At 34.0% G+C, this 18514-nt stretch overlaps 3 protein-coding genes across 5 annotated transcripts in view; 1 reads left to right on the top strand and 2 right to left on the bottom strand.

The window, feature by feature from the left end:
- Positions 1 to 599: 599 nt before the first annotated feature.
- Positions 600 to 11665, bottom strand: LOC108917590 (uncharacterized protein C05D11.1-like). Its single transcript, XM_018724281.2, has 13 exons — positions 11322 to 11665; positions 11024 to 11265; positions 10759 to 10968; positions 10574 to 10696; positions 8084 to 8341; positions 7758 to 8024; positions 7280 to 7705; positions 6794 to 7214; positions 6442 to 6685; positions 5234 to 5411; positions 4877 to 5178; positions 945 to 1097; positions 600 to 889 (listed from the first exon to the last, which is right to left on the bottom strand). Exons 1-13 carry the CDS (start codon positions 11491 to 11493, stop codon positions 829 to 831), a joined length of 3057 nt encoding a protein of 1018 aa, XP_018579797.1. The 5' UTR covers positions 11494 to 11665; the 3' UTR covers positions 600 to 828.
- Positions 11666 to 12508: 843 nt separating this feature from the next.
- On the top strand, positions 12509 to 16751 carry LOC108917585. 2 transcript variants are annotated; one of them, XM_018724275.2, is made up of 3 exons: positions 12509 to 12685; positions 15850 to 16183; positions 16290 to 16751. In XM_018724275.2, the coding sequence occupies exons 1-3, from the start codon at positions 12624 to 12626 to the stop codon at positions 16488 to 16490; spliced, it is 597 nt and encodes a 198-aa protein (XP_018579791.1). In that variant the 5' UTR covers positions 12509 to 12623; the 3' UTR covers positions 16491 to 16751. The 2 variants fall into 2 exon arrangements, with proteins under 2 accessions (XP_018579791.1, XP_018579790.1); XM_018724274.2 differs by lacking the exon at positions 12509 to 12685 and adding an exon at positions 13478 to 13628.
- Positions 16748 to 18514, bottom strand: part of LOC108917584 (venom dipeptidyl peptidase 4) — a 53162-nt gene continuing 51395 nt past the window's right edge. For both annotated transcript variants that reach the window (XM_018724272.1, XM_018724273.2), the window contains exon 13: positions 16748 to 17126. In XM_018724272.1, coding sequence (XP_018579788.1) covers positions 17025 to 17126 — 102 coding nt within the window. In that variant the 3' untranslated portion in view covers positions 16748 to 17024. The remainder of the gene's footprint in view (positions 17127 to 18514) is intronic.

Below are 18514 nucleotides of genomic sequence, written 5' to 3' on the forward strand. Positions count from 1 at the left end.
ATACGACCAGTCTAGGTGGTCTGTGGTACTTTCAAATCAAAATATCTACCAGTATATGTAGGCAACCAACGCTACGCAAATGTTAAGCTGGAAGAATAAACCGGCAATAACCAATAAAAAGTTGTTTTATGGACGTAGTTGAAAACAAATTACTTATTATGATAATTGAGATTGCACTCCGGTAGAGTAAAAAAATGCATGACTAATTATATAAGTTAAAAAATCGTGAAAAGATATATCACAGAATAGGAAATTGATGAGATGTAGGCAACTAACAATACGCGTATGTTGCGCGGAAAGAATAAGGTACCAAGGAACGTTTCGCTTTGAATAGCCAGAAGAGAGCCCTACCCGGCGGGGCCCAGCCAGGACAAAAGGAGGTCCCACAAAGCGCCTACACCGGCAGCATTTGCGGTCGGAGTAGACGACGGATGAGGCCCACCTACGAAGGCTGTACGGGCCTACACGAGATGAGGCAGGATAAAGAGGGATAATCCCCCTCGATCCCAAATCATTGAGGCCAATTTCTAGCCATGGAATAATGGCCCTTTGAATTTTTATGGCAAAGGTAAATAAGGAAAAAAGAAACAACTAGTTGATACAATATAATTAATTTAATAGAGTAGAAATTCTAATAAAAAATCATGAAAACATATATCAAATTATCACACAGTGGGTTATCATGAATATGTAAACGGATAAATCTCCCATATTAAGTGTATCAAATACAAGCAGCCGGCTAATATAAAGTAGTGCCTTGAGGGTATCACATCTTGCAGCAATTAGGCCTGACGGAGAACATGCTCACACCGGTGCCGTGCGAATAGATTACAATTTATTAAGAAAACTTTCCTCCAGAGACGGGTACACTTTCAGATCCAAATTCAACCTAAGAAAAAATCAATTAATCCTACGAAACAAACAAAAATTATCGTCATCCTCACTTTTTGAACCCGGCAGCGATCTCGTCCGCCTTGGACGGGTCCGTTACGAGCGCCGTCTTAATTTTAGACGGATCGAACAAAGGCGCGACGTATTTCTCACCCACTCGGTTCAGGTCCTCCGTTGTTACTTTGTTGATCAATTCGAGGAGCGTTCTGAAAAAAATTGCCATCGAGTGGGTTTAGGTCAGGTGATTCAGGTGGACGTTTGCCGTAATCGTACAGCGCGTCTGGAAACCGAGTGAAAAATTTAGTCGGTGATTTTACTTGTAAGAATGCTAGTACCAGCTCGTTTTAAAATTGCAATATTAAGGAGTTACATAACCTCAAAATAGGATTGCCTCGAGTTACTGGTCTAGTGCCGTGTCGGTGCTGTTCGAACAGAACTGAATTATAAAATATATTAAAAATGGACTTTATATTTTTGGTTTCTCAACAGATAAAACTTTGTACAGGTCTCGATGCTGTGCAATTCTACAAACTGACGTAGTAGGCTATTGAATAGAGGATTTTAAAAGGAACTATGACGTTCAAGATATTTTATTGCATGAATCGTTCAAATGGTTATTTTAGATGAAAAAATCGCGGAGTGCTATTAAATTAGAGGGTGGAAATTGGAGATAGGGGTGAAAATGCACCCATTTCAGTTTTTTAATTGTAGCTCGAAAACAAAGCAAAATTTCGCTGTAGTTCATACGAAAAATTATTTAGAGAATTGAATTTTCCATTGAAAAGGCTTATTTTAAAAAATTTAAAATGAAAATTTTATGCAAAAAAAATCGTTAATAAACAATTTGAAGAAAAAAGCAAAAAATTCTATTTTCTGAATTATTTTACTTTTTTGCCTCTAAGTTTGTTTTTTGAGTAAATATAGGTATAGGTATTGTTTCATAGAAAAAAAAGTAGATAATATTTCCTTCAAAACAAGAGGTTGTAAAGTATTTTTGGATGAAAATAAAACAGCCAATTTTTCGATTTTCGTCGTGTTTACCCTTATACGTTTTAATTCTCATTTCTTGCAAAAAAGGAAGGAAATAAGACTTTTAAGGATTTTCATCAAATGACTTGTTGGAAGGGTCATTAAAAATGAAAAAGCCGCGGGGTGCTATTAAATTAGAGGGTTGAAATTAAAGATAGGGGCAAAAAAGCACTTTTGCAGTTTTTTGAATATAGCACGAAAACGAAGCAAAATTTCGGTATAGTTCATAGGAAAAATTTTGTAGAATTGAATTTCTCATTGAATTTAAGTACAATAAAGTTTATTAATAATGTATATACAGTGTGTCCACAGATGGAGTTGACAAGAGGAGAAACTCTTTTGTTTTTGACTTTATCGAAAAATGTCACTCTTTATAAAAAGTTCTGCCCCTCGAAAAAATGAGACTGTCATACAAACGTCTTAGATTAGATACACAGGGTGCTCATAAATTAAAAAAACACGAAAATACTCAAGAGAGAAGTACCATTATTTATTATTTTACACATTTTTATAAAACAAATCTGTTTATATCCTCAAATAATGTCCTAATACAAATTTTAAATAAAAATTTCAATTCTGACTTTTAGTCTATACAGGGTGTCCCGAAATTCATGCAACAAAATTTGATCACAGATTCTTAAGACAAATTTAGGGAACTCCTACTTTTTATTTTTGCCAAGTGGCCCCTTCTTTTGGAGTTACAGGCCCCTGAAGTCCGCCCTTAAAAATAATCTTTTTTTTATATCTCAGAACCCCGTTTTACGAGAATCACTAAATTTGGTACGCAGAGGTTTTTAAGACAATTTTTCGTGGTCCCCCTTGTCTTTGGAGCCAAAAAAATTTGATCACATATTTAAATTTCTTAAAAATTATCAGTCCACTAGAAAGCCATTAAATTTAGAAACTTTTTGTCACTTTATACTTTTTTCGTAAAACGCAATGTTTTCGAGAAAAATGTCAAAATGTGATCGAATGCATATCGTGATTCGCCATTTTCCTCAAAAACATTGCGTTTTACGAAAAAAATATCAAGAAACAAAAAAGTTTCTAAATTCAATGGCTTTCTAGCTAACTAATAATTTTAAAAAAAATCAAATTTGCGATCAAATTTTTCTGATTCCAAAGACAAGGGGGCCCACGAAAAAGTGTCTTAAGGGGGTTTCTCGCCAAAAAGCGTAGCACTTTGAGATTCCACATGTCATAAAACCCCTGTGTAGCAAATTTAGTGATTCTCGTACAACATGGTTTTGAGATTTAAAAAAGACTTCTTAAGGGCGGACTTCAGGGGGCTGTAACTCCGAAAGAGGGGGCCAGTTGGCAAAAAGAAAAAATACAGGTCCCCTAAATTTGTCTTAAGAATCTATGACCAAATTTTGTTGCATGAATTTCGGGATACCCTGTATGTATAGCTAGTTCCCACCTCAAAAATTGAAATTTTGATTTTAAAATTTGTATTAGGACATTATTTGAGGTTATAAACAGATTTGTTCCATAAAAATGTGTAAAATAATAAATAATGGTACTTCTCTCTGGACTATTTTCGTATTTTTTTAATTTATGAGCACCCTGTATATCTCATCTAAGATGTTTGTATGACAGTCTCATTTTTTCGAGGGGCAGAGAGTGACATTTTTCGATAAAATCAGAAACAAGAGTTTTTCTCCTCTTGTCAACTCCATCCGTGGGCATACTGTATATACATTATTAATAAACTTTATTGTTCTTAAATTCTCAAGTTTTTACAAAATTATTTTATTAAAAAATTAATAAAAACCAAGAAATTTAATGCTTTCTTTAAAATTATTTATTAACGATTTTTTGCATAGAGAAATTCAATTCTCTACAATATTTTTTCCATGAACTATACCGAAATTTTGCTTCGTTTTCGTCCTACATTTAAAAAACTGCAAAAGTTCATTTTCACCCCTATCCCTCTAATTTAATAGCACCCCCCGGTTTTTTCATTTTTAATGACCCTTCTAACAAGTCGTGATGAAAATCCTTAAACGTCTTATTGCCTTTCTTTTTTTGCAAAAAATGAGAATTAATACATATGAGGGTAAACACGACAAAAATCGAAAAACTGGCTAAGTTTGAGCCAATTTCCATCCAAAAATACTTCACAACCTCTTGTGTTGAAGAAAATTTTATCTACTTTTTTTTCTATGAAGCAATGCCTATACCTATCTTTACTCAAAAATAAACTAGAGGCAAAAAAGTAAAAAGAAAACAGAAAATCCAATTTTTTGTTTCTTTTTAAATTGTTTATTACCAATTTTTTTGCATAAAATTATCCTTTTAAATTTAAAAAAAAAGCCATTTCGATGGGAAATTCAATTCTCTAAATAATATTTCCTATGAACTATACCGAAATTTTGCTTCATTTTCGAGCTACAATTAAAAAACTGAAAGGGGTGCATTTTCACCCCTATCTCCAATTTCCACCCTCTAATTTAATAGCACTCCGCGGTTTTTTCATCTAAAATGACCCTTTGAACGATTCATGCAATAAAATTGCTTGAACGTCATAGTTCCTTTTAACTCTGTTTTTTTGGATATAGTCAATAGCCTATAATTCCATGAAAGCATTGAGATTCGTCATTAAATTTTTTTTTAAATACATATTCATGGCAATAGCATCCCACAAAATAACTCTATAGAGTATTTTTGTTCCATAAAGAAGTATAAGACACACATAAGCATAAAGGAGAATCTTACAGCTGCCATACTGGGTATTTTTATTACATGACCTAAATATATGACCAACATTCAACAGTTTCAATTAATGTATCTAAGTGGTCATTACACTGAAGCCGTTGACTATATCATCACATGCTGATAATACGGTGATAAATTTATTTTAAAAAAAGTTAAATTACTTCCCGCCCTCTAAATTTTTTTTCCTATACTTTCCAAACACACTTTAAAACTTCACAAATACAAAAAAAAACAATACCTGTTAAATTTGTAATCAACGTTCTGGAAGTACGAGAATATCGACAACGCCACGACGTTCCCGATCGTCTTCTCCTCGTCGATGATCTCGAAAATAAGAGAACTCTTCGCCGACTCCAACAAGGCGCTATCCCACTCCCTCGCCTCCAATTGCTTAGCGACGATGTCCTTCGTCTCCTTGTAAGCACCGACGACGTTGGTCGCCTTCGCGTATATCAGATACAGAAGGCCCTCGTTCACTTTAACCATGATGGCGTAGTTGTAGGAATAGCCCTTGCCTCGAATTTGCTTCCAGAGGGGTCCCTAGAACGGAACGTTTGTAACACCTGTGGCGGCGATGAGGTTTTTTTTTTAATACCTCCGCTTGGGTCAAGTATTGGAGGTACAGCATTAAGGCCGGTAGATCGGGATCGGTGTAGGAAGTTATGCTCTTCGTCGACTGGAAGAAAAACGATGATTCCAGGCAGCCCATGCCTATTATGCAGCCGTTTAACGGGCTGGGGTCGAGCAACTTATAATCGGGAGTTACGTTCAGGCTAAAAGAAATTTTATCAAAAAAATAACGTCATAATAACATGGGATGAGAATTTTATTTTACAGGACGTAGAATCCATAAAGGTGGGCAATTTTATAAAAAAAAGTACCTAAAAAGGATAATTCCTAAGTTGACATTATTTCAGTGTTTTGTTCTATGTATTTTTTAAATAATCCCACGTTTCAGGAAACAATTGACACCTCTGTCCGCCTTTAATTTATGGGAAATGTTGACAAAGTTCAATTGTAGCATCTCATTTATAAGTTGAATGTTTTTTTTAAGAAATCAACTGACATAATAGCACGGGATGAGATTTTTTTTTTTACAGGACGTAGAATCCATAAAGGTGGGCTATTTTATAAAAAAAAGTACCTAAAAAGGGTAATTCCTAAGTTGACTTTATTTCAGTTTTTTGTTCTATGTATCTTTTAAATAATCCCACGTTTCAGGAAACAATTGACGTCTCTGTCCGCCTTTAATTTATGGGGAATGTTGACAAAGTGCAATTGTAGCATCTCATTTATAAGTTGAATTGGTTTGTGTTAAGAAATCAACCGACATAATAACACAGGATGAGAATTGTTTTTTACAGGACGTAGAATCCATAAAGACGGGTAATTTTATTAAAAAAAGTACCTAAAAAGGGTAATTCCTAAGTTGACATTATTTCAGTTTTTTGTTCTATGTATTTTTTAAATAATCCCACGTTCCAGGGAACAATTGACGTCTCTGTCCGTCTTTAATTTATGGGGAATGTTGACAAAGTACAATTGTGGCATCTCATTTATAAGTTGAATGGTTTTTGTTAAGAAATCAATCGACACGGTATATATTTATTTGTCAATTAGTTTAAAGGTGTCACGGGTCTGTACAACTCAAAATGTGAGGTATTTGAGGTAGAAATTCTAGAAAACGTATCAAATGGGTACTAGCAAAATTTTGTCAATGGAACATCACAATTTTAGAAAATTTACAGATGAAGTAACGTTTACACTAAATAAAGTGAAAATATCCAAAACTTTGTTACTTACCGCTGTCGTTTTTCTGCGACGCCAACTTCCGAGGGCAAAAATTCGTTGATCGGCGCAACAGGATCTTTCAAATAATCCAAATTGCCGGCGATGTACAGCACAACGTTCAACGGCTCCGTGATTATTTTCCTAAGTTTTTCCACCTTGTCTATAACCTCTTTACTCGCATCGCTGTCCAGTTGCGAGATCATCTCGGTCAAGAACCTATTTTGCTGCAGCAGCCCGTTCTTCGCAACGTTACTATCTGAAAACAAAAAACGAAATAACTCTGCCGATTGGACTTAAATCAGGTCACCTAGACGGCCACTAAAACCAAAATCATTTTAAACTGACAAAGTGTAATGAAACTCACCCTTTGAATAATACATCCCCTTGAGCGCGTAGGAAACGACGCTCCTTCCGCTACGTTTCACCTGCGCCGCGGAATTATTCATCTTCAACGCCACCACCTTCAGCCTTTCCGCCGTGAAGACGGTCTTGTACAGCAGCTCCTTCAACCATTTCAAACCGATCTCGTACTTAGACGCCTCGACTTGCAGGTTCACGATACAGGTCTGAGAGTAGTTGCCGCATTTAAAAAGGCACCTCCCGCCTCCTAAACCGATGGACGTGCAGCTGGAGACAGTGTCGTCGTTCAGCTGCGCCACGACGTCGTCGTAGGGAATTATTTTGCCGTCCCGCTCTACGGGAAGCTCCAGGAGGGATTCCAGGAGCAGCGGGAGGTAATCTCGCAGCTCCGACGGGACGCCGGAAGTATCAAGCAGCGCGAAAATCTGTAACGAATTGTTTTTATTGCTGTCGGGTGAGAAATTAATTAATGACTTATTTCGGTACTCACGTAGACGAAACTTGTTTTCAAGTGGTCGAAGTACGTAAAGATGGGCGTCCCGGATAGGTCTATGGGTTGTTTCGTGTCGGAATCCGTGCTGTACCTCACGATATTATGGAACTTGATCGAGCTCAAGCTCGGAATGGGCACGGAGGTGAGCATGTCGCTGGGTGGTTCCCTCTCGTTGAATTCCAAGGCTCCTTCGAGAGTTCCTTCTCTGTCCTTCAGACCGGCCGCCCCGAGTTTGTCTATCTGGGCTTGAATACGTTCCTTCTCTTCCTTGGCCATGTTCGCTTGTTCCTCCTTACTCGGGACGCACTGAATAGCGACGTACTTGTTCTCCACAAAGTATTTCCTCAGTATCTCCAACCAGTACGAGACGGGCTCCTTTATAAGTTTCGAGAGATCCGTTAAAGGATTAACTCTTTGCTCCAGCTGCAAAAAAAACTTATAAATAATACCATAACGGTGACCGATACCGCCTTACATCTCCTTTGGTGTTTCCGTAGAGCATATGTCCGATTATCATGAACGCCACGGTGTGGTGTGGGCTGTTCTCCACGTTACTGAGACTCTCCAACTTGTACCTGTTGATGATGCTCTCCATGCGTTCCATGTTAATGTCCTTGTTGTCGAGGATTTTTTTCAGGAGTTCCTGCAGCTTAGGCCTGATTTCGGGGAGTTTATCCACCGGGACGTCTTCGAAGGTAACATACACGCAAGTCTCCGAGTTTTCGTACAAATTGTAGCATATCTACAAAAAGAAACATCACAGCAATAAAGACGGTACAGCAAAGCCATTTAAATATTTACTTTGCTGGCGTAGGGTTCTTCTATTTCCACAAACTCCTTCGGTAAGGGAGAGACGGAATATTCGGTTAAGTATTTCAGTAGCAAGTTGGTCGCCGTGACTGTGTACAGATCTTTAACAGAAGAAGCGCCTCGCCATGCCATGCTAAATAACCCGTTGCTCTCTTCGTCCGTGGGGTACTTGATGATGAGCTCCTTGGACTCGTCGGTGAGTGGCGGTACCGGGTTCTGCCATGGTCTCTGGAAGGCACCTCTGTCCCCCTATGGATTATGCGACGAGTTTTAGAAAACTGACTGCTTCAGGAATAAATTAGATAAAACTGAAGTGCTCCTTAAAATCAAGATGCAAAACAGTCTAGTGTCAGTTGAAAGCCTCCCCTCTAAAATCAAACTTTGAACTCGAAAGCAAGTGAAGTGGATCATTATCCTGAAGCCAGCTACGATGTACCGAAGGATGACAAGATTGAGAAATCCAAGGAACTAATCACAATCCGCAACTAGCTGGATAGTCTCTTCAGTTCCCCGACGCTCTCCCAATTGAGGTCTGTTAAATCTCATCTTGGGTATGGTCTGTGTTTCTGGGGAAATTCTACAGTTTCTGCTGAGGTTTTTGTTGTACAAAAGATGTTAAGTTGTACGACAGAAATTTCTAGTCATTATACATGTACAGAAATGTTAAAAAATTTAAGAATTCTAACTTTGCCATGCCCGTTTATATTTGAAAAATGTTTGAATGTATTTCACAATAAAAGTAAATTTGCTAGAATAAAAATAACTGTAAACCCTCCAGATTGTTTAAGATTATTGTTATTACAATTCCGTTGTGTTGCATCATATTGCGAATACCACCTCTATCAAATATTATTAAAACTAAACGTTTACAATTTTCTTCTCGTAAATAAATGGGTAAACATCGGCGGATATAGAAATTGACTTTGACGAGGAGACATATTCAGATAAAGAAATGGAAGATCACGAATTGGAGGTTTCTGCAGATAATATATACCAATTTGATGATGAAGAAATAGAAGAAGATGCTGATGAAACTTTCGAAACTGTAGTATATAAATGAGCTAGACTCGAATAATAATTCATAATAACTTCATAAAACTTTTTATATTTAAAATAAAATGATTTCATTAACTGATTAAATTATTGTTTAATTTTAAAAAATATATATATACACTTAAAATTAATTTATATTCAATAAAAATGTAGTATAATGCTTTTTTCTACGATAATTTGATTTTAAAAATTTATTTATATAATTATTGTTTGAACAAATTTTAAATGTTTAAACAAATTGAATATAATGTACGGATAAAAACTATATAAATTCATTAATAGAATAAATAAAATACGAGAAAAGTAAAGCAAATTAAAAAATAGTAATTACCAATATGTTAATAGGTCGACAATTAACAATAATTCGCATTTAAAAATGCAATATTTGGACTTTTCAGCTCGCGAGACATCTATTTAAAAAAAAACATCAAAATCGGCCCACTAGAAACCGAGATAATCAAAATTTTTAAGTGCGCCGCTATTTTGAACGCGTGATTTCAATTTCGAATCGGCCGGAATAGCCGAGCTCTCGACTCCCCCCACCTCTACCTCCCATACATCTTTTGTGAATTTCATGCTCGGTCCCATAGTTTTAATCGACATTTTATATGGGTTGCATAAGGGCGCAAGTTTTGCAAATTCACTCCCAGGAAGTACTCGGAATGACAAAGGTATTTGTTTAAAAAACAACACTCCAGATCTCGTAGTTACGCCAGAAATGCCGGTCAACTGTGATCGACTATAACTCTGGAACCAATTAACGACTCATCACGTTTTTTTTTTTTTAAAAGAAGGGTCCTTCCGAGTACTTTAAAAGAATAATAAAAATACATAATTATAATGAATTTATAAAGTTATTCTATTTGTTTATAAGCGCAAAAATTACACATATCTTTAAACAATTACCACGGCTCTCCTAATTAACGGATTTCAATTTTTCTGAACGCATTTTAAAGTCAGAGTGCCCTTTTTTACGTGATAAAATTTTCAAGTATCTAGACGCCTTAATTTAGGCTCAGTTAAATTTGCAAAAATTTCAATTTTTTTTCAAAAATCTGGATTGCAAAATTATTACTCGAAAACTATCGGACCGATTTTAACGAAAATCGGTGTGATGTTTTATTATATCAAAAAGATTATTATTAAGTATGAAGATCCTAACTATAAGTAAGTACTTTTAAAAAATCACAAAAACATTGTAATTTTTTCACTTTTTTTGTTTTTGCTATATTTGCAATAATGTATTTTTTTATTTGAAAATAGGTATATCATGTGTAAAATTTAATTACGAATATTTTTTTCCTATTCAATTTTTTTCTAAAATTAAGTTTTTGAACTGTGTCTGTGTTTTGAACAGATCCCGCCTAGTCTATTATGTCAGTCGTCAAAAACTGTATATAACATGCAAAATCTGATTGATTTACGTACCTTGGACAATATTTTTTCCTCCAACTTTGCCAAAGAATTGAATACATCCCCAGGCTTAACTTGACCCGTTATAATAATCTTCAAGTTCTCTGGCCTGTAAAACTCTTTGTGGTAATTCCTCACCTAAAAAAAAAACAACTATGATTAAAACAAAAACAATCACTCTTAAAAAAAATATTCAATACTTTCGTGTTGTTAGTGGATTCCCTTAAATTCTTCATCAAGCCGCCAGTTTCCGATGAATAACCACATTTTCCCGGGTAAATATTCCTCGCCACAGTTAAATGTAAGCGAGATTCCGCAGAATTTTCACGGCCCTGCATTTCACAATACACAACACCCGCATCTTGCCCTTCCCCAGTGATATGATGCACTTCAGTTATAAACCCTTCCTCCTGAAAGTAAACAATTGGAAACTATACAATTCGGTTACAGCACAACAGTTCAAACCGTTAAAACCGGATATAGAATGTGTTCCAGGAATATAGGCATCAAGGTTAGAAACCCCTCGCTTCCAGCTGTCTCCATAGTATAGCAAGTATGATCTGTGTCAGTCCAGGCATTAGTCCCAGACGCTAAACAGCGGTTAGCTAACAAATCCAAAACACCTTTGTAAGGGTATTCTTCACTGCCCAGAAATATGAGGTGTTCCAAAGTGTGTGGTAACCCATCATCGTCGAATGCTTCGGTTACTAAAGGAAATTAGACAGTTTTCGATAGAACTTCAACAAACAAATGTACAGTTTACCTAGACAGAAATATCCGTTAACGACAGGTCCATCCACTTCTGCTATTACAATAGTCAGGCCAGTGTTCTTCGAGATATACTCAGAAATAGGAATCCTATTGTAAGCTTGTAAAGAATGAAGCAGTTCGAAATTTCCCATATTTATGTTAGGTGTGTTGTCAACCGGTGGCATTTTTGAGGTTAGGCCAGCTCCGCTTGCTGAATAATGCCTCGGTTATTAATTTTCTATTTAAAAAATATTTTCAAAAATTATCTAGCTTGTTAATTCAAATATAAGTTGTATAATATTCACCAAGCACTTATAAGGAATAAAAGAAAAAGAAAAAATATCGAAAAAAGTTGCATTAAAATATATCCTCTATCTCTGTCTAACCAATTGTAAATTAATTGAAGCTAGCCTATTAGAAAAGGAAAAAGTAAGAACTTTGAGTGGTTTGGGAAAAACCGGTAAACTATTTTTTGCGAACTAGCGTATTTAACCTGTTTTAGTAAAAAGTTTTTACTAAAAACATTTTGACGTCATAACAAATAAGTCAATCAGTCAAGTTGGTTACAAGTTACAATTTACATTTTTATTTACATTTCTAAATGGGAGTGGAGTGTATATATTTCTAATGTGCTAAAAGATTAAGAACATAACAATATATTTTTCTGAAGATACTAACCGCAATGTCAATATTTGTGTTTGAACCACCTTGTATTGTTATGTTATATAATTATGATATGATACAGATTATTATACAGGAAATTCCAAATAGTTATATTTAGTAAATATATATACAGTTGCTTTTAGCACTTTTAGGCAAATTTCCGAGACGTGAACTACTGGAAGGGGAATAAATTTACTGAGTGTCCCACAAAATGAAAACGATAATTTTTTTTAATGGAAGAAGTGAAATGTTTTAAAATAAAAAAACGTAAAATATTTAAGAAAATCAATAAAACAACACATTTACAATTTATTCATTATAATTTTTGGTATAAAAATGAACAGTAAAATTAAATTTTTCCTCGTTATTATTATTTTTCGCAACTCCTTGCATAATTTTTTATCTTTGCCACAAAATTAGCACTTCTATGACGACGGGATTACCACACCTCAATACAAATTTGATAAAAAAACACGTCATTCGATTGATATCTCGGGAAATGCCTTCCCATAAAGGCCTTTTGTTTATCGACTTCCTGCGCATTTGCGTGAAGTCTTTTAATATAAAAAAGAGCCGCCTTTGAGTTTTATCAATCAGTATTAAATTCATTTTCACGTTTGTTGGTATCGTTATCAGTCAGTTCAAAATTAAGATGTGTCTATTAGCTAACTGTTTTGCCATAATTTTTGTTACTCTATTTGTTCAAATTCAATGGTAAGTATATTATTTCTTTACATGAAAAAAATGTATGCCTGGTAAATTGTTTCATTGTATTTTGTTATTCTACAAAAAACAGTTTCTCGGACTGTTAAAAAAAATGTATACAAAATGTTTATAAAATATTTTAACTTTTTTGTAAATTATATTATTACGCCCATGTCTGCAATAAAAAAGCGTTACACATATCCTTATTTGGCAATGTTACTACTTTTTATGTCCGTAAGCTTTGTACTTACTCAAAAGGTAAAACTGTGGTCGCGAACAAATAAATATATATTTGGATTCAATATTCATACCTTTGGCATTCCTGGCATTGATATGTAAAGTTAATCGCACACTGTTTCTTTAATTTAAGCATCTCATGATTTAAATGACGTTGGTACATCTATTAGATGAGATAATATCTTTGATCCAAAAATATAAGCATGCTATTTTATTTAATTTTATGGTAATGTCTGTCTGATGTAACGCATATGTTTGACAAAAAAAGGGAAATAAACTGAGGTGTTTATAGTGACTAGAGCACCCGTTAGACTTAGAACCGCTCTGAAAGGATAGAACGAGACGGGAGGTTGTAAATAAGTTACATTTAAAATTACACGACATTTTCCAGACACTTTCTCTGTAAAATTCTTTTCCTCATATCAATAACAAAATTAATATTCCGTGGCCATCGATGGAATGCCGTTCGACTACAAATTAAAAAAATTTACGTCATACGATTTATATCTTGAGAAATACCATTCCTTAAAGATGTTTTATTTACGGGCTTCCTGTGTACTTACCTGGAAGTCTTTAAGTATAAGAAAGGTCTCCCATTTCTCATTATTCAGTTTTCATTCATGTTCAACTGTGCTCGTATCAATTTAATCCTAATGTTTTGCTCGGTCGCTGGTATCGCCATAATCTTTGTCGGTCTGTTTGTCCAGTCAAACTGGTAAGCGTAAGTGTGCTAAATATTTTTTTTAATCGCAAATTTTGAATTGCGCGTCAAACATACTCGGAGCTAAGTAGTTGTAAACATTTTTGACAATAGGGATACTTCAGTCTTATAAATTTTGATTTGTAAATGAATTAAATTTAACACGTAAATTAAACACGTAACTTCAAAAAATTTGATATAGTACGTAATTCTGCATTTTAGTTAGTATTGTAAATATAGGGGTAACCCTTAATAAAATGTAACTTCTACGCCCATGACATTTTCAAAACGGCATGAAACAAGTTATTTTTATTTTTAAAATGTTTATGTTTTGTAAGATTTTGACATTTATTGCACAATAATTATTGCATTTTCTATTTTTGTTACAATATCTTCAGTTTTTAACAGAATTTTAGTTATACTAACAAAAATAATAACAAAATAAACATAAATTAAACATAAAAATATACAAACATAGTTTAACAGTTTAACATAGTTGTTACATCAGCAGTAAATTAAAAAATAACATAAAAAACTGAAGGCTAGATTTAATAAAGTTGCAATAAATAGAATCAGAAATAGTAATTTTCGAATAAGAAAAATTGTTTTTTTAAGTATGGAAATTTTAGGCAGTTCTGTTGCTAATTTAATGTCGCTCGCAGACCGGCCCTAGCTTTACAGGTTTTTGAGTTATTGTGAAAAAAAAGTTTTTGTGGCGTTTTTTAAAATCGTCTGTAACTTTTTTATTTAGAGCAATTTTTAAAATCTGAAAACACTTTTCCACAGCAAGTTTTTTCAAGGAATTTCACTGTATATTTAGGTTTTCATTGCAACGTTTCGTTTACGAGAAACCATCATCAACTTTCTTCTTTCTTATGGACACCATATTGAATTTTAAACTGAGCAAATAGAGCTTTTTTGGCTCTTCAATAATACAATTATATTAAGTGTATAAGAAAAATTTCAAAAACAACCTAAAAATCAATATTTTAATATTTTTAATAAATCTGGTACTTATAGTCTTTCCGAAGTCATGTAAAAAAATGCCTAGCAATAAAATTTAATTAGTTTCATAGACGTCCCTAAAAAATATTTCTACTAAAGGTAAAAAATTATAATAATTTGTATATGATATCTAGAAAATTTCTATTATATGTTCCTTTGACAAACAACACATTTTAATTATTTATGCCCTCAAACAATTTTATTATAGTGATGGTAAATTTCGTTTTGTTCCATGTTGTAATAATAATAGTAAACAAAATATCCCTCTTATTTCTCCCTTTCGCAATTGTAATATGAATAGGAGATGCCTATAATAAATTAAAATTACCTGAATCACAAATAAATTAAAACTACCTGATTCACACCAAATTCCTCATTGCTGCACTGCACCGCTAGGCCATTTGTTGACAACTAAATTTATGGCCAGATCGCCCAGTGCGGCTGTGTTTGTGCCGCGTTTGCCCGCGCCTTCATTCTTCAACTGGGCGACCAGATCTGTATATGGGTATGGCTAAATAAATATGGGAACAAGTTTTTCAAATATTTCAATGCTGAGTTGTTGCGTCAGCTACCGAACCTAGTACATACTGCCAACCTCTTATTCTTCAATTAATTGAGATTGTAGACTATAACACTGCATAATTTTTCGAAACTGTCACAGAATAGTCTTCAAATCTAATATCTATTCTGTTGTTGTACTCGTGATCTTTAACATTTAAAACCTTTATCTACTATTTTTGTATTTAAAATATTTTACATAAAAATTTTATTTGTTTGTTCTTTAATTTAACTGGATTAGAGAATATTAATATTTTATTCATTTTACAATATTATTTTTTAATGAAAATGAAATACCTATTTTGCTATAATAATATTTTGATAATATTATAGTAACATTTAAAATTTTAACAATGTTGGCGCTATAAGGAATAGGAAATTTAGAAGAGTTTGCACGCCATTTGTTGTAAAAAAAAAAATGATTCACAGAAGATATGTCATTGTTATCACTGTTTATTAAACTGATATAGCGTTCTAAGCAAGAATATTCCATTATACATTACCAAATTTTGTAACAATGGTAACTAATGCGTCCATAGGCGTGCCAATGTTTTTTTTTTCAACGAAAATTATGATGTAAAAATTAGAAACAAAACTATTTCAACCTAAATATAAATCCGTCTTTATCTACTCGATTTTGCTGGTAATAGGTATTTCTTTGTCTGTCTTTCAGCAAATTCTACATAGATGACTTCCAAAAGGACTCGACCGTCTCCACATGGGCGGAACACTCGGACACAGTGATGGCAGAAGGCAAATCCAAGGCCAGCTTCGTCTTGCACGAAACTGGCTACTTCAGAAAGGCCGTCCTGTTCACCATGCTTAACCCACAACCGTGCGGCGCCGCTTTGGCCGGTATAAAGAGAAACATCACTTTGGATATAAGAAAATTCAAGTTCATCTCCCTGAAGATCAAAGGCCAAGGACAGTACAGGGGCTACGAGCTGTTTTTGAAACAGAAAGGGAGCTCTGTGGACGATTATCCCAATTACGTGCATTATTTTGAGGTTAGTTGCAGTGATCTAGACATACCATTCTATCTGTTTCTCTCGCTCTCATGTTAGCGAATATAATGAATTGAAATAAGTGTCTAGAATATGTAATATGTTGCAGGCACCTCTCGAGTATGAAATAATCCATCTGCCCATAAGAAGTTTCAAAGCGTACTGGAAGGGGGAACAGGTCGAAGACGCAAAGCCGCTGGACAGAAGCCACATAACTTCAATGGGAATAGTCGCTTATGGCGGAGCGCACATGGCCAAGAAACAACATGGCGTCGCTGCTCTTGAAATCGAATGGATTAGGTTAGAATAACTCGCATGTAAGGGCAAGTACATATTTATTACCTACGTGAGGCGTTCTACGAAGATCTTGGCAGACGATGCAAAAAGTTTATAAACTTACTTACCTAAGTAAAGTGAACAACTGATTGTGCCATCATGGTGGTGCAACAGAACATCACAGTTTATATAACTTCTACTACAATATTTATCTCCTACTTTTTGGAACATTCTATATGTGTTAAGTTTCTCACCCAGTGTATATTTTATATGGAATAAAAGTCTCGTCAGTATATTTTACCTTTTTTTAATTAAAAAATAACAATAATGTTTTACATTTAACATCGATAATGTAGTTCACGACAAGGAAACCTTTTGATTAGGAATTATTTACATGTTTACTCTATTTACATATCTTACATAACAAAAATATAAAAACGTCCCTAATTTCTGAGATCTATGACAATAGATACCCTGGCGTTGTGTAAGACGATTGTTGTTTAAAAAGTTACGTTGACTAGTTGTTTGAAAGTTGCAGTCGTACAAAAATTGTTTATAAGTAAATATTTCAATCTTCCCTTTCTATGAAACACTCGTCCAGGAAACTCTCCAGGGAGTGGTAGAGGTGCGGACGGACTAAGCCTAAGCCGTGGTCTTCATCTGGATAACTCTGGAAAGAGGAGACAGTTTATGATAACATGTTTTTAATGTAGGTGAGATATAACCTACAAATTATAAGTCAAATCTTAAATGTCATTGTTACTCTGTTACTTTGGACCCACTAGCAAAGAGTGACCTCCTAATAGGTACCTATATATACCAAAAAAGCGTTTTGAATGTTTCTGATTTGTTAAAATTTGAAGAGAAAATGTATTTATTATATATTTATATTATCTCTCGACATTAAATCCGCAATTTTCACTCCTGAATTCCTCCTCTTTCTCGTTTGTCTATTACTAGTCCAATCAATAGGTAGAAGAGCTTACAAAAAATACCACTTAAACCTAACATAAAAAATTCGTAAAAGTCAAAAAAACGGTTTTCCCCTATCGCTAATAAAAAAAAACTTACAACTCCAATCGAAAAAAGTTAAATGAGAAAGTTGTAGCTATTAAAAAAATCTATCGATTCGTTTTTAAAATATATCGATTGCTGTATTACTTTTCGAGATATATCGAAAAAACCGTCAAAAATCGACTTCTTTTGTTTTTCCTGTATCTCTTGCAAATTAAGTTTTTGAATCTTGTTACTTGCTGTAAATGTAGCCCTCAGCAAGCAAAAAAAAGTTTTTAAAATTAAAAAATATTAAAAATTGTTCGAGTTATCAATTTTTCAAAAAAAAAAGTCATCTCAAAAATCGGCTGTTGCTCGATGAATAATCTTAGAGAAACGAATCAGCGCTCATTTTTTCCTTAAGAGATGTACTTTCATGCAAAAAAAAAGAGTTATAACGATTTTATTAATTTCAACTGTCCAAAAATGACATGACATGAAAAAAGTAAAAATTTTTTGATAGGTAGCGTTTTTCTTGAATATCTTTTTCGATTTTTACGCGAATTTAAAAAAAAATGTGGTTCATTTTAGCCACTTCTGCATTTATGATGGCGATATTTTTTGTTATAAATAATTATTAAAATGTTAACAAGAGCTCACCTCTTTGAAAAAAAAAATCTGCTCTAGAAGGTCGTAGAGCAATGTTTTTTTTTAAATTCGTAAAAATGCCAGCAATCGATGTAATAGACATCGAGAAAGAAAAATTGAAAAAAATGTTCAAGAAAAACCCGACCAAAAAATGTTTACTTTTTTCAGTCATTTTTGGACACTTGAAATGAATAAAATCGTTATCACTCTGTTTTACCGTGAAACTCTTAAGTAAAAATATGAGCCCTGATTCGTTTTCTACGACTATTCGGCGAGCAAGAAGAGACGATTTTCGAGATTACTTTTTTTCGAAAAATCGTTATAAATCGAACAATTTTTAATATTATTTAATTTAAAAAAAGGCACTTTTTTGCTTGCTGAAGGTTACATTAACAACAAGTAACAAGTTTCAAAACT

This window comes from Anoplophora glabripennis, unplaced genomic scaffold (genome assembly GCF_000390285.2).
Source record: "Anoplophora glabripennis isolate ALB-LARVAE unplaced genomic scaffold, Agla_2.0 scaffold80, whole genome shotgun sequence".
NCBI lineage: Eukaryota > Metazoa > Arthropoda > Insecta > Coleoptera > Cerambycidae > Anoplophora > Anoplophora glabripennis.

Coding starts and splice junctions, on each gene's coding strand:
- LOC108917590 (XM_018724281.2), bottom strand. CDS start 11,493: ATGCCACCGGTTGACAACACACCTAACATAAATATGGGAAATTTCGAA. Junction 10,969..11,023: donor TTCTATATCCGGTTTTAACG/GTTTGAACTGTT, acceptor GTTTACTTTCAG/GAGGAAGGGTTTATAACTGA. Junction 5,179..5,233: donor AATACTTGACCCAAGCGGAG/GTATTAAAAAAA, acceptor GTTCCGTTCTAG/GGACCCCTCTGGAAGCAAAT.
- LOC108917585 (XM_018724274.2), top strand. CDS start 13,534: ATGTTCAACTGTGCTCGTATCAATTTAATCCTAATGTTTTGCTCGGTC. Junction 13,629..15,849: donor CTGTTTGTCCAGTCAAACTG/GTAAGCGTAAGT, acceptor TCTGTCTTTCAG/CAAATTCTACATAGATGACT. Junction 16,184..16,289: donor ATTACGTGCATTATTTTGAG/GTTAGTTGCAGT, acceptor AATATGTTGCAG/GCACCTCTCGAGTATGAAAT.